At 31.1% G+C, this 18,605-nt stretch overlaps 1 protein-coding gene across 3 annotated transcripts in view; it reads right to left on the bottom strand.

Annotated features, from left to right (window-relative positions):
- LOC119835896 (G-protein coupled receptor 52) overlaps nt 1–18,053 on the bottom strand; it is a 24,114-nt gene extending 6,061 nt beyond the window's left edge. For 2 of the 3 annotated variants that reach the window (XM_038360999.1, XM_038361001.1), the window contains exons 1-2: nt 10,955–11,093; nt 1,284–1,456 (exon numbers count right to left, since the gene is read on the bottom strand). In XM_038360999.1, coding sequence (XP_038216927.1) covers nt 1,284–1,455 — 172 coding nt within the window. In that variant the 5' untranslated portion in view covers nt 1,456; nt 10,955–11,093. Of the gene's footprint in view, nt 1–1,283; nt 1,457–10,954; nt 11,094–17,949 lie in introns of those variants that run through there. The other variant, XM_038361000.1, reaches the window with a different exon arrangement.
- Nucleotides 18,054–18,605: the final 552 nt, after the last annotated feature.

The following is an 18,605-nucleotide window of genomic DNA, read 5'->3' as shown; positions in this document are numbered from 1 at the left end:
CCATGCGATTTATTAAACGTGATTTAATTTTGTTGTGTACTTCTGCAGGGAGATTGTTTTGACCGCCTGCAGAGTCTTAACACTAGATACACTGAGCTAGTAATCCCCCATTCAGTGCTTTAGATAGGTATTTTTAAACTAATATTCCTTCGTATCTTAAGTAATGTCAGTAAATTTACGAATTTGATATTTTAGCTTTATCTGCACCTATTGAAACTTTACGCGTTGCGGAATTTTGACTTAAAACTCTTTTTATTTTGTTCACAATACAAAATAATTACCTACTAAAGCTCGATCTATTAAAAACATGTAAAAATCATGTTAAAAACTATTCAATTCAAAAGATAATAGGCGTTAATAAGTTCGTTACTCGGTTCTCTTTCATACAAAAAGGGCTGATTGGATTCTTATTTAATATGTTATAAAACTTAATGCCTAATGCAATAAAACTGTAGAAATATTAGACTTAATACTCATGCAATATTTATGATAAACTGTCGTCCATTTTCTATTAATACATTCGGATTATGGAAAATAAATATAACTTCTAAATATTAACCCACAATACTGGGCAGTGACCCGTGACATCCTATTTTAATATTTGACACCGTTGCGAAACACAAAGGCTATCTCTGTGATATTTTGACAAGTTCGATTCGGTTATTAGTTGGAAATAACTTTTCTATTTATATAACACTATTCCAATTTATCGATGTATTATACAATTAATTTATTCATACGTGTTAACTTTAAGCACGATAAGAAAATGTTTCCTCAAATCATGTTTTAGAAATTTGTTTTAGAAGTGAAATACGCTTCCACAAGACTGGGGCTAGCTCGCACCGGGAAGTACACGAACCCCACGGATGATCGATGTGAAATAGTGGAATTCGAAAGCTACTCTTTCTTGAGATGAGTACCCCGGGGAGTCGGTGGACTTTCATTGGGTTAAATTAATTCCTTAAGTATCCTATTAAAATTCATCCCTTTAAAAACGGGCAACGCAAACAACTTAAAACAGTTCTACACGATGCAGGCTATATTTTCATGTATACAAAATGTACAATCACTAAGAAATCGGTTGTTAAATGATATCTACATTTACTTAGTTTAAAATTATGCAGTTTTATAAACAATATTTAATTTCATGTTTTCGCTTTATTATTGAAATAGATTATGACAATAATATATATGAAAAATCCATAAATAATTTGTTATTTTTCCTGTTGGAAATATTTAAGAAAGTAAACACTCAATAATGAGACAAGGCGCAGTATTCTCACCTTTAAAGTTTAGGAACGCAGCTATAATGAGTAGATTGGAGATGATGATGGCCACGCCGATGACAGCTATGATGCCGGCCTGCGTCAGCGACTCGAAGGTCGCCAGAGGATTGTCAGCCATGCTCACCTCCGCGCCGCCCAGCGGTCCCCGGCTCAGTACACGAGCAGGCATCCTGGACAATTTCATCTTCTCTATAATTAACTGATAGCATCTCTGAGAGAATAATGGGCTGCCTCGTCATATAAGTTACTTTTATGCATGAGATATTGTAATTCCTATATCTGTCAGCAAAAAGTATATACGCAGTATTTATATAAATGAATTCAATGTAGTATAATTTATTTACTTTTAATATCGTCACTATATTTATAGACATACATCCTCGTATTAAATGTTATGGGGTTAATTATTTATTACAAATTATTAATTACAAATTAACTCTGGTCGATTTATTATTAATTACAAATTAACTCTGGTTGCTACATAATATGTACTGAAACATATTTTTATCTCAATGCATGTAGTGCACTTTTGAGAATTATATTTCATGAGAATTATATTATATAAAATCTTTAGAAACCTAATAGTCCATTGTCTGTATTTTAAAACTAAACATTTTTTGGTGATTTTATGAAATGAAAGTTTGAGAGAAATTTACTTTCACTTTGTGTTTAATTATGCTCGTAGATGTTGAAATGCAGTTGTGACAGATATAGTGCGAATATTGAATATATTTTTATTTTTAAAATACAACAGTTCGCAAACACGGAAAATGTTTAAACTGAGATAAGCTATCACAAATACTCGCACATTCGTTATTTACGTCCGCTGTCGAAGTGTACGGTAAAATTGAATGATACCTTTAATCCATTGGTGTTGTTTTGACTTCTTATAAAAATAATTAATATTGGCTCTCTATGAAAAAGAATAGTTAAAAATAATTATAGCTATACAGTATATACGCGTTTTCATAAATTTATACGTTATTTTTATTAATATCGTTATCGATAATTATGTTCTTACTAATATTTAATGAAGAGGTTGTATGATTATCCACCAATAACGAATTAATAGAATAAATGAGGGATTTTTTCTAGACTATTCGAGCGCCAATCGGCATCGTCTGTTTACAATTTGAGTAAATGTTATGATTGCAATAACAATAGATATTGAAGTCTGATCGAATTTGATCTTAGGCTTTTGATCTTACTATAATATTGCGATATCAAGTCTCATTTGGTCAGTATTGGCATGTTGAGACGCTAATATGAGTCAAGCTTCCCTCATAGGGCTGACGTTTTTATGTCAAAATATCGCATACTTATGACATTACGAAATTCCATGAGATATTCCTGAGTGACAGTGGAGTCTATCAGCAGTTAGGAACTCGAGCACAATGAAGTTATCTACAAAATATACGTAAAAATCTCAACCTCCATTGTAGGTTATTGTCGTTTCATAATATAGGCCAACCGTTGAACTGTATAAAAGAATATAAAAAACTTGATCTAAATATGAAGAGAAATATGTCGGCCACAGCATCGCTTTTGTTCTTATAGAGGTTTAAAAATAGATTCTTGTTTTAGAAATATCTTTGAATTACTTCTGAAGAATAAATAAAGATTACGTTTAAGTGATTTTACTCTTAAAGTTTTTTTTAATCTGTAATTTCAAGTTTCTTGTTCTTCCCATATCAATACTAGCTATCCATAGATATGTTTAATTTTTTAACGAAACCAAAGCATGCTTATAGACCAGATGAACAAAGCACACTCCCATCCATCTTGAAAACTAAAATTCCACTTGAATTTATCAGAAAGTCGCTCGGGTAGTCAAAGTTCCCGTGGGTATGCTGTGATACCATTCATTGTCTTGCCTCCCTATACAAAAAATATCCATACAATAGCTTCGTTGCGACGTGAAGAAAATCGAATTGATTTTCAAAATTAATATTCATATTTACAAAACATTGTATGTTAAAAGCTAATGCTTTTACCACCTCCCCGAAACAATGAACTCCTGAGTAGATACTTCGTAGATATAAATATAAATACATACAACAAATATATAAATACATACAATCAAAACAGTGTTATAAGCTTATTTACTATATGCCTTTATTGGATGTTGTCTTATTTATACAAAACGAAGAGCCATTTCCATGTGGCAAGTCAATATAGAGCTATAATTTCCCAAGAGGGTCCCAGACCACAGTTCTATAATATTCAGTGAAACTGACGAATGGGGCCTTCGAGATACTATGCTCGTGTGACTTGCCATGCGAGATAAAAATTATGATGAGCCAGAATACAGTTGGAGTAATCCGTTCTATACGTATGATTCGGTAAAGCCATCGGTGTTGCTAGTGCAGGGCGCAGACGACAATGATCACCGCTCACTTTGCCATAAAAATACAAAAGACCTCTCGATTCTATTCATTTAACCATTACTGGACAAAAGGCATGTTTAGTGTCCTCTTCCCTTTATTATTTGAGTGACATCACATCATGTTTGCGTATTACATTACGTAAATTCTCTTATTATATTATATTTCTATATTCCATAGTATTTTGGGTATAGGACAATAAGGATGTTGTGTCGTTCTATTGTTTAACCAAAATATAAGCTGAGTTTAATTCCAGTTATCATTTGTTATATTAAATTTGTTTTTCACATACAAAAAGGTCTCGTCCATATCCCCATTCTCCAAAAGTGTACCGTATGAAAAGTGAAAGTAGATTTACTCGGTTCGTAGAAATCACGGCGTAGGCGAGTTCATTAAACTCGTAGTACTTGGCAGTACTACACATTCCGATATTAAACACGCGCGCAATATAGTAAAATCAATGGAAGTCCCGTCATATTCTTTTTTAATTGTTTAATAGAACTGCTTCATACTAACTTGTATAGAAATAATATTAAAATTAAAATTTCGACTTAAATATTATCAGTGTTAAAATAAACCTCCGGACAACGAGTCATAATATGGCAAATAAAACCTATATTTAGCCAAATATGTACAAAATATTTGAATGCGTCTGCTCGATGCTTCACAGGAAAACAGCATATGTCGGCTTCAATTTATTTACTCGGTGAGATAATCCGAAAAAATAAAACATCATAGGATGCGATATACCAAAAGTCCTGCAGGGCGATTTGCCCAGATATACGGCTACGTTGCTAGTAGAGGTATTGACTATTGATGTATCGTTTAAAGTAAAGACAAATCTACACGTTTTTGTAATATTTAATATCACTGTTACTGTTTTATATTTTTTTATGTCATAGTCGGCAAAGGAGTTGATAGGACGCCAGATGGTAAGCGTTACCACCGCCCAAAAACATTTTCAGAGATGAAAAGCTATTTGCAGACCTTACGAAGCTGCAAATGTATTGTCAAAATTAGAAGATAAAGAAATAATTAATAATAATTTAATCACTGAGAATATAAAAACATGCGCGAAGAAAATGCAGACGTCGTAGCGGGCATCCACTAGTATAGTATTAAACGACAACAGAAAGGCCTTTTTCGGCAGCGGGGCTACGTCCCGGGTATCGATCGAGGCGTGCCTACTGTTCGCTTAGGCCTCCATTCAAACACCCGAACAAATTATCATGTTACGTAAATATATTTTCTATGAAAAACTTGGCGTTGTAATAAGCATTTCGTTTGGCAAAAATAATTGGAATTTAAAATTTGGATAAGAAAAACTTTGTTATCAGCGTATAGTTTTTTTAATACGGTGTTTCAAAAACATACATTTTAACGCATTTGAAAAGTATTACTACACTATTTAAATAAAAAAAAATCTATATTTCTCACGTTTACAATAATAAGTTATATATACTTGATATTTATGCTAATTTATATTTTACAATAAAACTGAATTATTTATTTTCTTGTGTTGTATTTATATTTTGTGCGAGAACCGCTCCTGCGGCAGAAGCCTCCTCCAAAGGTTTCCAACTTGTTCTGTCCTTAGCTATTCTGGACCACGATACACCTGCTGTTCTCTCAATGTCATTGCTCCACCTTTTGTGAGGTCTACCCGGCTTACGCTTTGCGTCTATGGGGTACCAGTTGGTTGCTATTTTTGACCATCGTTCGTCTGTTACTCGTTGTATATGTCCAGACCATTTCCATTTTAGGGAATTCTTCACTATATACGTATTGTATTTAGTACAAATGTGCTTAAGCACGGATGCACTAAATATAATACGCAATCGTTTTAGTTATAATCCTAATGTAATAAAAAACCAACACGAGTTTAGTTTGTTTTCTTATTAATTATTTGTTTTTCTGCAATCTTCATTACAGCTAACTATTGAATAAATAACTCACAATCTAATCAAATATGAAGCTCTCAATATAGATTATGATTTGAAAAATTAGTGTTGGAAAGAACTAAGAAAAAATAATAGAAACTCTAATTATGATAGTTTTTTTTTTCTTAGTTCATTTTTTATGTTTCATTATTTTTGGAATTTTCAAAATATCAAAATTACATTATGTGCGATTCACATAAAGAATGTATGATATGGTTATAAATAAAAGAATTAATTTATTATTATTTAATAATTGATATGCATGAAAGCATGTATTAATTGAAAACAAACAAAAATTATAGTAAGGAAAACGCGAAAAGTTTCCAATAAAAATACTTCAAATATCCAATAACAATAACACACACAAGTTGACAATATAATAACTTGAAACTTATATATTGGAAACTCTTCATAGAACAATAATATAAAAGTATGTACATTATTGATATCTTTTTATAGGAATTCTGCTCGAGTGGAGAAAATCTAAACACGTGTAGATATTTCTCGTATACATACACACGTGATGTTACGTATTATAAATGTATATATATTGTTTAAATAAGATACTATTAATATTATTAATTACGTTATGGCAAAGAAACATATGTAAAGAAAGAAATAGGAACATTAATCCAGCAGCAAGAGTCATTTGGGCACTTTTCTTCATTCTTCAACTTCCGACTATCAAATCATATTGTGATACAGCTTTCAATTAAACTACAAAAACCAGTAGTGTAACCTGCTACTATTCTTGTCATACAAAACAGGATAAAAACAGCATAAACTAAAGATTTTCGATAAAACAATAAACATGTGAATAAAAACAGCGAAATACTAATTGGACACATACAAATATACGCTACCAATTATTGAAACCAACCTTTTGCAGTCAATTCAACCATGTTTGTACAATAAACATCACATTGTACAAATATACAATTATTTGATTCTTCGTTATTTCCAGTTAACAATCGGATATTCAATTCATAGGTGCAAATAATTGCATATTTTAAATAACTAACTTAACCTCTAAATCCACACGGCAAGCACAGAAGCAGTTTTAATATAAAATATAATCATCAACAACGGTTCGCCCAGTAAAACGTAATGAGGTAATAAACACAAAACATACAGACGAATTGAGAACCTGTTTTTGTGGAGTCCATAAACAAATACACAAGGCACACTCAAAGGGTAATAGTTATTTAATAGGAAATCATAAACAAGTTTAATACGAAACTTCAAATAAACACTAATTGGATTAAACGAGCCCACTCACAGCAATTTGCTAAACGTGTTAGCTGATCAAAGCATATAAAATGATTAACTTGACCTACTTTAAGACAAGTTCATTTGGATGTGCTAGAACTAGTATAACATTAATTAATACGTGAACATTATTGCTCTCTATTTTAATTAAATATATTTAGATTCATAACAATACATATTTTTAAAACACGTAGATACAGTTTTAATAAAGAATTCACAAAGTTTTAACGAGAAATTTTCTGAATCACCGAATACAACGGTTTTACATTTATAAGAGGGAAAACATGTATTTTGTTTCATGAAGTTTACACATTGATGAAAGTTTGTAATTACATAATTGTTCTTTGTTGGTATTGGTCGAATAAACCCCTAATAATATTATAAATGTGAAAATAGCACTGTCTATCTGTCTGCCAATATTATAACAAGTTTAATACGTAAATTATTTGCATCAATTGTATAAAATAGGATAATTTCTAATTTCATGTACTAACATAGTTTTGAGGCATATTGCTACTAACAAAATAAGCCTTCATAGTTGCTCTATTAAATGAATATATTATTATTATTTGTCTTATTCAAGTCTATTTCTGCTAATTCCCCGGACTGTCTATTTTTTCCTTTGACTACGCGGGCAAAGCCGCGGACCATAAATTAGTGCTTTAAAATGTTTTACTTTATTACGTATTTGCGGACTCACTTTGAATAAAATATTATTATTTATTAAGAAGAAAAATAATAAATGTAATCGCAATACCAAAGGTTAGCAAAAATGGGCAACAGCTTACATTTCGTTTGAAATATGAGTTTTATTTATATTTTATTATCCGCATAAAAGGCCGGTAGGAAAATCGTGTTCAGCTGCTTTCAATGAGGACAAACTATCAAATTTAGCCACGCTGTATCTATAAATGTCGATTCTAATGAGCAAATTCGCAATTTCGTATCTATTCTATTGACTGCGGCTTTATAACAATCAATTTTCTGTTTAAGGTTGTACACACTTTGATGAATATCTTTGGTATAGTTGAGAACAGCTTTTAATTTGTCAACTAATATTAGACAATCGGAGGCTTTGAAGAATGTATAGATGTATGTTACTCTTTCACACAAAAACAGCTAATCGGATATGTATGAAATTTTGTACATATCTTATACCTTTAAACGAGCAATTCTTGTGTATATATATATATATATATATATAATTGGAATCTCGGAATCGACTCCAACGATTTTCATGAAATTTAGTATATAGGGGGTTTCGGGGGCGATAAATCGATCTAGCTAGGAATCTTTTTTAGAAAATGTCATATTCGTGTTTTATTCATGTTTTTTTTTCCTGACATCTATTGGTGAATAATAATACTATTTTGCTTCGTAGATAGCTGGACAACTGAAATAACACATAGGCACTTTTTATACCGATATTCCTACGGGATACGGACTTATCACAACACAACATGGTACCTTATATCCAGGTACCACGCGAGTGACGCCGCGGGTTCCAGCAAGTAAATTCAATAAAAAGTATATATAAGTGATTTTTATCAAGCCAATATTATAACAAGTTTAATGCCTTCGACAGGTGTTTCAATAAAGAACTGCTTAAACGCAGACAAATTCACGGGCATCATCTAGTGCATGTCTAAACACTTCATTCTCACGACTCACGACTGGCGGACAAATATAAGATTTTATTAATATTTAATACAATGATGTCATCTCAGGAGCACGCTTCGTTAATTATGTAATATATTTGAATACTTAACCACATGACTAATAACTCAAGCTTTGCACAAATTAGTTATATTAAAGCTTCCATTACTATATATACTGACTTTGTATTTTACCCGGGAATCCGTTGATCGTTTTATGTGTAAAATATTTAAATAATATTTCCAAAATAGTTAAAAGATATATTAAAAAGTTTTCACCGAAAGTCATGGTAAATTGCATCCGAATCCGCCCATCCATTTTAGTCGTCACAAAGTATCTTCGAAATCCCAGCTCTTCAAAATTCACAAATAGAAATAAATTACAAAACAATTGAAACAGTAAAACATTCGTTTGGACGACGATTTCGATTTATGCGAACCGTTTAGTTTTGTAAAGTTTAAAAAAGGTAAAGTAATTCCATTACCTCGCTCCTGACGCATCCAGTTTCGAAAAATCGGTATCCGTAAATACAATTTCCGAACATTTTAGAATAGCTTACGTGGTTTGGATTACACGATTACACCGAACCGTACGTAATTCGAGTTGCAATTCCGTATATTAATTTTATTATCAAAGATCAATGTTACATTTTCTCTATGAACATGAATTTGTATTGAAACAATGAGAATATGCAATCTTCATTTTGTTTAAACATTTCCAATATTGTAATGTATGTGATCCCGAGTGCTATAGTCTAGCATATACATATATCACGGACGAAGCCGGGGCGGACCACTTATAGGAAATATTTTCTCTAAATAATCTTCATCTCTCACGATGAAAAATCCACTTCGTACCAAATTACATACTCAAGTTTACCCTTGAGGTACGCAGCCATTCTGCATAATAAATGCTATCAGCCATTTTGAATATCAAACCTTACTTGTACTCATCTATTATAATATTGGAACAAGGTTGAGACTTGCGATAAATAACTGAACGCTAGAACTCGAAGTAGCAGGATTTCTTATATATTCGTTTTCTAAACAATTGTTGGAATAATAAATCCTCGCTTGAATAGATACACTATTAACTTAATGTTATGTAAAAGAGGAAGAAATTCCTTCCTTCAAACGTAGCTGTGTGAATATAGCAATTATAATTGCGTTTGACCCTTTACCTTTATAAGCTAACCAACCGACGCTACTCTTCTACCATTTAATAAAACCCGTCCTCGTATACGAAGAATATCAGCAGTGCCACAATATGAGAAATATTTGAGTAATTAGTACAATCCTTTCAAGAATTTAAGAACGGAAATCTTGCTCAGCGCCCTCGTGTGAACTTACACAAATACATGTTACATGCAAACCCAACAAAAGCCAACGTACATTTATATTTTGGGACAAAGGAATGTTAAATAAAAACAAAAGAACCTGATGAAACGTTAAAACCGGGGATTTAAAATTATAATTTATAATGGTATTCCAATATACAAAATAATGAAACCATTTATATTCTAACAAAATAACTACACAGCGTCATTAAGCAGTATAACGATTTTATAAATATTAGATCTACAAAGCCGAGCCTTGCGTGCTTATCATATATATATAAGGCATACGTATTTTATATGACATTCTTTAACTCTCAAGAGATATATGTATTATATGACTGCTAAAACTCAAATTAACACTACGCACTACATAATGTATATGATACCTGACCGATTATCATTATAATCGATGGTTAAATTACGCAAAAACTCACTATCAGGTCGTAAATTATAGGAAACCGAATTACCGAATTAAGTGAGTAAAGTTTTATAAATACAAAAGCACTTAAAAATTTAAATGAAAAAAGCATCAAAGAAACTCGCTAAAGCGTGTACCACTAGATAACTAAAGTAGAATATAATTCGCTACAAAAGAAAAATAATATAAGAGGTATGTCAAACTACAACCCTTATTAAGGAACCTAGTTTAATCTGCAATCATTTGTTTGCAAAGTAATTGATTAAAATAAGATTATAAAAACTAAGGACACAAAAATTCTAGGTATATGAATAAACGCTATGCGTTAAAAATTAATAGACAAAATACGTGTCTTGCTATACAATATAACAAGCTGTTTATAAACATACTGTTAATTAAAGAAAGCATAAAAATGCAGTTAAAGAAAAATTATTGAATGTCGCAATTTTATATAAAACTGCAATAAACACCAGGTGTGTTTGCAGCCATTTCAACCTTTAATAAATTATTCAGACAAAGAACACAAAGACCTTATTAGTCACCGCTTCTCATTTATTGAATTATATACACATTTAAATTATCACCTACAAGCATTGCAAAATTGTATATAAAAAAACATAATAAAAACACTCGCAGAATTTACAAATAAATAAGATTATACTAACCTTCTCCACCATCACACAAGATGTGTACCTACCGGGCGGTAAATAAGAAAGCACACCGTCCAAAACATCAAGTATAATACATAGGACACCACAATTATTACGGTTCGTATCAAAAATCACACGATTAGTTCGAAAGTAAACTCAGTTATGCTGCGGTTAAGGCAGAAGCAGTCAAGGTCGCCGCGTAGATCCAAGGTTATACCCCCGCGCACAATCAATACATACATAGCTGTGATTCGCGCCTGTGTCTGTCATTTCATCTCTATTGTACGACTGTTCAATTGTCTAAAACATTTTCACGCATGTTGTAAATAACTCGTTTTGTGTACGAATGAATTAACAAATATTTGGAATATTTTTTCGAATTTTTAACGAATTTATTACTTGAAATCATATAGTATAAACTCAGGTAACGAGATAAAAAATGCACACCGGTTAGATGTGAAAATGGGGGCAGAATTTTAGAAAAGTGTAGTATTTTATAGAGCTCAATTTTAAACTTTATACGCTTTAACTTTTCCCGCATTGCGACTCTGTAAACTTTTGGAAAAATTCGTATAAATTCTGTAACTTATGTTGTCTGTATGATTTTTCATGGATGTATATCCTCTCCTCATAGTGGGTATGTATACCAATTTGTATAATATTATGTTAGCTGTGGTTTAACAATATGCAATAATTACAGATAGACAGACCGTTTCGTTCTGTTTATATGATTAATGTGTTGACCTCTGTTCAGTTCGTGGTCAACACAGGTCTTACTATCTGATGAACTTGTGTGATGTATGAAATTGAAACTAAGAAATATATTTTAAATTGTAGGTCAATATTGATGGATAGATGACGACAAATTTTTATTGTACCTTTTAAAGAGAAACAGGGATATCCAGTCCAGTCTTAAGCGCTTTTCGACTTTCGAAAGAGATCGATATTCACGATTATATTTTTAAATAACATTCAAAAAAATGTGACTGCACTAGAGAGGTGAAGGACTCATGGAGCAAACGGTTTGGTATTTTAAGCAAATTAAATGTGTACTGAAGGACTACATAAATTTATAAAAAGATCGTCTTTTTTGGAACTTGCATCAGACAGTAATTTTTATTTAAGTAAAAATAAAAATTAGTCGATTCATAAAACGTATTTACGAAAACGTGAGGTGTTTATGTAAAATTTTAATTATTTTATCGTGCAATAGCATTCACCGAAAAAAGTTTTATTGTTAAAACGAATGATTTTACGGAGTCGACACGGCTGCGTTGGAAAACAATTTGTTCGTGTTCCCTTTAAAGCTTTCATGATATTTTGTCGAAGTGTGCTTTTGATATGCTGCAAACACGTCTCATATTTCGTGTAAATTGCAGCAATATTATTTTCCCATAGATGATAATTAAATACATATAAATCCATTTATATAAATTCATTATTACATCGCTGTTATTTTGATTTTTCTCTATTGTTTTTTAAATATTCTAATTGTTCAGCTATAATTCGAACGGCTATAATTTGTATTAATAATAAATGTGGTATTAATACGATTTAGCAGAGCAGATAATTTTTTATGCGTTTGCTTTAGCTTTATTGTTTTTGGACAACAAATAACTCTAGGTTTTTTTGGTTTCTTACCTAGGTTTTGGATAGATATATAATTTTTTCAATATAAATTGTTTCTGGTATGATTAAAATTTAACTTTAATTAAATGTTCAATTGATTACATTTTATAACAAAAATAGAGCAATTAACAAGTTCATTGTAAGTATAGATCTCAAATTTTGTGTAAAATATAATTAAGACAAAATTTTGTTCGTACTTAGCTATTAGCTGCAGGCTGTGAAATGTTATTTTTATTAGTAGTTTGTAGTAGTTTGCCTATAATTGTGACAGCACTAAGTCTTTCTTTGTAATTTTACAAAACTGTCCATCGTGTATGTCATGTCGGTGATCCTTAATGTAATAAATAATAAATAAATTATACTTATTATTAATTACAAGCGGTCCGCCCCCGCTTTGCCCGTGATACATATATAGCCTTCTTCTATAAATGGACTATCTAACACAGAAATAATTTTTCAAGTAGTTCCTGCGATTTGTGCGTTCAAACAAACAAATTAAACAAACAAAAAAACTTTACAGCTTTATAATCTTAATGCATATAAAAATAAGTATTAATATAATATCATAAGTATTTTAAAAAAATTCCCACAATACATTAAAATACACATTATAGTTCCATAAAATAAATTTATTGTGCTATTTATTATTTCAGAAACATGATAAACAGTTTTAATCCGAAATTATAAGCGAAAATTAAGATGAAAATGTACTACGAGTATTCAAAGAATTTTAATTTCACGCCGTTTAATAACAGCCCACGGGCGAAAAATGAGATGGTAAATTGGTAAATGAAAATAACTATACCGATGCTATTACTGTTTTGTTTTCATTGTATAATATATTTAATTACATTGTCGGCGAGATAAAATAAATGCGCCATATTTGTTTCTGCGTTATTTTCAGAAAAAACTGCCCTTTGGGCTATATTTCTAATTACGCTTTTAACTCTTTGTACCTTCGTATTTGTTATTATTATTTTTTGAATATTATTACATTTTTCAAATATTTTAGCGGTTTTTAGATCATATGTTATTAGAGAACTTGAATCGCGATTGGACATGCCAGTTTTCTCACGACTTTTTCCTTCACAATATTTTGCGTAGTGCTGAAGTTATCCACAAACCAGATAAATTGAAAAACCAATTTATTTCCTGCACGCTTGCCTGATCTCAAGACCACGCCTTATCGATTTTAAGTCCGAGGTCCTCACCACTGAGCTACAACTATTACATCCTACATCCAATATCAGATTTCTGGATATACCCTCTCCAATGCTAACCGCAATCCGACGTTATGCCGTATTGGCAATATATGTAGAGAAATAAGCAAATCGCTTCGTGCTCCTGCACCTTCAATCTACACGGTGAATTACAATAGCAATGGTCGAAATTTGGTCTATGGGTTATGATGTTAGTGAACGTAATCAATATCAATCCTGATTCAGACATTTATGAGCAGGCAAACATGCAGGCAGACCAAAAACATCCATCACTATAAACCTTGTGATGATAGATTCTATTAAATTGAAACATTTGAAATGCATAATAACTAAATAAATAAATATATCATTACGATAACTCGTACTCTTCATGATATCACTTATTATATATCTTTATAATATAAAGGTAAATTCATCATACTATATTTAAATATCAATCCTTTATTAATAGTGGGTATTATAATCCACTAAATACAATTTCGTTCACTTCGTACGAGGCCAATACTTGGCCTGGTTGTTTACGCTATGGCCTACTTCTAAGCAGTAATTGCAACCCTCCCGTACATTGTTAGCGGAAGTTAAAGGGCCAAGTAAACCGCAACTCGATGTTGTGATATATCGATCATTTAAGGACGGAAATTGTCTCATATATCGATGGATTTCACTGGAATTACTTCAGATTCGTATAAGTTAGGAGAATCATATGTTTCACACATTCCTTCCTACGATACGTATACTTAATTTTTAATTCTAGGCTTTGTTTCGCATGAAAAACTCTGAATATCGATGATTATTTGGTACATAGTAGATTAGTCTAGACGTATAAACCCTTTAACCCAGACCGGAAAAGTGAAGACACGGGCTCCAACTAGTTGAATACCATATTACAGATACATTGCGTTTTTTTACTTCCTAACACAATGCTTTTTGGGTACGTAAAACCTGGCTTTATAAACAGGTCAGATATTTTTCTATTATAAAATATATAAGGTCAAACCATGCATGCAATATTTTACAGAATCTATATAAATTTGCAATTTTATTTTCAACAATATCTAAAAAATGCTTCGACATTTAAAAAATCGTATTTAAAAGACACTTTCTTACAATTCAATGGTCCAGAATTGGGCTCAACCAAATATAGGAAACACGAAACGAAATAAAACAAAGGCGCTTTTGTCCCTAAAAGAAAATTAATATTTAAGCTGAAGCCTTAGACAGCGTCTTAATAAGTTTATTTTAAGAAGATATAAGCAATGAATTATGGATATGAGAAAATGATCCGCTTAAAACTATACCTTTCAAAGCCGTGCTTCGGCAATCTGTTAATGATTCGTTATCGTATAACTACTTATATTTTGGTTGCTAACGAAAAAGACAGGATCACTCCTAATCATTTCAATAAATTAATAATTCAGTTTCTTTTCTTAGTGTTATCGTATGCATTTAAACTTTATGATTGGTCAGTAATTGATGTTCAGTAGGCTAAATAACTTATAACCAAGCATCGAAAATCGTCCCTAAATTAAGTAGGGTGGGAACCAAACTAATTCGAATTTAAATTTTTATTTATACAACATTTATCTCGTCAACATTAAAAACAAAGCAATTATGACAGAGGGGTTTCACATCTCCAATCTTATAAATAGATTGCAAGAACAACAGATAAAGGCAATAGTGATGCTGTAAACAAGAATCGGAATGTGGAACGTACGAACCAAATATCCCTTTGTGACATCCGTGACAGAGTTTTGTAACACAAGCTTTTCTATTTGACAATTTTTAACATCAGTTCCAATCGACCTATAAAAATATAAAAAGTTTTCACATTATGTGAAATTGCTTTTTAAATAAATATAGATTGCAATAAACGTGGAATGCGTAATTAAATGTAAAGTTAAAGAAATGTTGACTTTTCACGACTACATTAAATATTAGAGTAAAATTTATTACACATACAAACTGGTTGATGTTTTTCCATTTATATTCAATGTTGAGTAAGTTTACTTATTACTATTAAACTATGAAGTGAATTCTGTCAATATTGTGTTATTTTTCCTCCATCCACCAACCGCGCTGTCTCAGAATGCATTTCTATAATGTACAGTTGTAGTTTCTATAGTAGTTGGACTGCCTGATGTACATTAAAACTGTCTCTTGAATTACTTATGAATACGAAATGAGGTTCTTTATTTCTAAGGCAAATAAATTCATATTCATATTATTGTAATTATATATTGTTGTTATTATATATTATACAAATTCATATTATAAATAAATCTAATAGATTAATAAACTTTAAATTAAAATTTATATTGCTATTATCATATTATAGTAAAACATCTTTGCTATTAATATAGATGCGAAAGCTTGATGGTTCCTTTGTTTATCTTTCTTGCTAACAATATGCAATAAAATAAATTATGTAGACAACGAGAGAAGAACACGTTTATTTTTTTAAATAAGGCATAAAATAAAATATTTACAAATAAAAAGAAAAAATTGTACACATTAGCGACAAATTGATAGACTCACGCATATATGCTTTATTATTAATGATAATGGTATAATAATTTCCATTTATTTATCACTTGGCGACCTTTAGTACTGTATTAATACGAACCACATAGACTATGACAAATACAAAGACCATTTCCTTTACTAGGGAACATAAAACTGATGTTTAAAATACATTGTTCAAACCACTAACTGATAGCGACACGATGTTTCGTTCACTAAAATTATTTCGATCACCACAAATCCAATTATGACAAATACCATTTCTGTGACCTACTTCAGAGTGTGGCTGGTAGCGTTGTCGTGGGCTGTGAATTATTAATATTAACGTCTTGTTTATAATTGATCTGCCGTTTCCGTGTTTCTGACAAACAGTTTAATTAGGGATTTCGTTTCAATGGTTCTGCTGTTTGCCTCAAATGAATGTGTTATTTGATAATGGAATTTGTACTTTTAATTGCAGTTATTACGAGAACATTCACTTTATAGTATCAGTTATCATCGGAGTTGTTTAATCTTCTGTCTCGTAATAAAATAGTTAGTACTATTTTTCAAAAATGAGCACTGTTAAATTGTATATTTGCTATTGGTTATATTATATAAGTATAAAGAGTAACATTAGATGATGAAAAAACAATAATTGTATTTCGATTTGATAAAACCATTACATTATTAAACAATCGATTGAATAGTTGTAGTAATTTAGTGGGCGGGCTCATATCAATAAGTTTTTTCTCATTTGATATAATTGCCATACATTTAATACACTGCCGATAACAAAACAATTATTATATAGGCAAAATGATAATACACAGAAAATAGCAAATCCGAATCTAATGCTATTGAAGAAGGTAACCCCGCACTAATAATATTTTTTGTGTTATCTTTTACTGATTTTCTGAAGAATTCCTCTGGATGCATTTAATATTTATGCTGGGTTCATTTTATTTCTATATAAAGTTTATTGTAGGGTGTAATATATATCGCTAAATATTAAAAGTAAGCTTTCACTGATAGAAGTATAACCTATACTCGTATATGTGAAAGTTAACTAAAATATTTTTTTAATAATTATATGCTGTAGCTTCTTGAGATGATTTTTATGTGCCATTTTTCGTGACGTTCACAATTCGTCATGCTATTTTTTATGAATCATGAAAATTTGTTGCTAAAATATTTTATCCGGAACGGCATAAAACATTTCATAATATTTTTTTACATAATATATTTCGATATAATATAATAGACTGTTTATTTTCTATAATAGAATGCCATACAATACTATTTCATCATAAATTCGCATAAGAATAAATATCAAACCGCTACCAAATAATAAGTGCTACGCGGCCTCTACGGAAATTTTCACGCTACGAAAACTCCGTAGCTCTATGAAAATAATTTTGTTTCTTTGTATCAACTGCATTTGTTTTTTAAATAAAAGCGATAGATCAAGAAATATCTATGTAAATTATTTTTTGTATAAATTGTTAAGATTTTTTGTAATTTCTAAAATAGTCATACAAGATTCAAAACATTCGCAATGCGTATTTGAAGCACAGAAGAGCGCAAAATGTACCCAAACACAGGTTACGTAACGACGCTGCGAGCTGAAACAAAACTTTACAAAGTTTACGATGTACTTACTTCAAGGCCGGTGTTTGGCGCGCGCGGGGACGGAGGGCCGCGACCGCCCTCTCTGAGCCTCCACCGAACACTGTACCGCGGTACCGCAGGACAGCGCGCGCACTGCTCACACCCCACCTACAGTTTCTTACCATCGATTCAACATTTACACTTTTTGTCACTTAAATAAAACAATTAGGTCACTAAATCGGATAATCCAGGCGATTAGATCTCATTTTTTTTTTGTATTTTTTGTAAATTTTTTGTTGTTATTTTATCGCGACAAGTATCACAGATATAATGTGTCACAAACATCGTTATAAAACTTTGTCCTTACAAAAGTGAACGAATAAAAAAATACGTAATTTAATTACATAATGAGATAATATTAGCCTCATTGCACTCGCAGCTCCACGACACCAGTGGTGTTTTTCTACTTCTTCATACGATTACGTTTGTGTACATACAGTAACACTAACAAGCTGCCTCGAGCATTAAGCTTCCAGTGTATCACTATAACGGACTTGGAAATAAAACAACGTGAAATCGTTCATAATTTATTGAACACAAATGCAGTGATAATCGAATCTTATTTACATTTTTCAAAGCGATTACAATTCAATTATAATTTTTTGTATTTAATGTAGAACCAAAAGGAATGTTTCTAAACTTACTTT

Source organism: Zerene cesonia, chromosome Z (genome assembly GCF_012273895.1).
Source record: "Zerene cesonia ecotype Mississippi chromosome Z, Zerene_cesonia_1.1, whole genome shotgun sequence".
In the NCBI taxonomy this organism is placed as follows: domain Eukaryota; kingdom Metazoa; phylum Arthropoda; class Insecta; order Lepidoptera; family Pieridae; genus Zerene; species Zerene cesonia.
The sequence above is the reverse complement of the archived record's forward strand: the minus strand, read 5'-3'. Positions and strand labels throughout refer to the sequence as shown.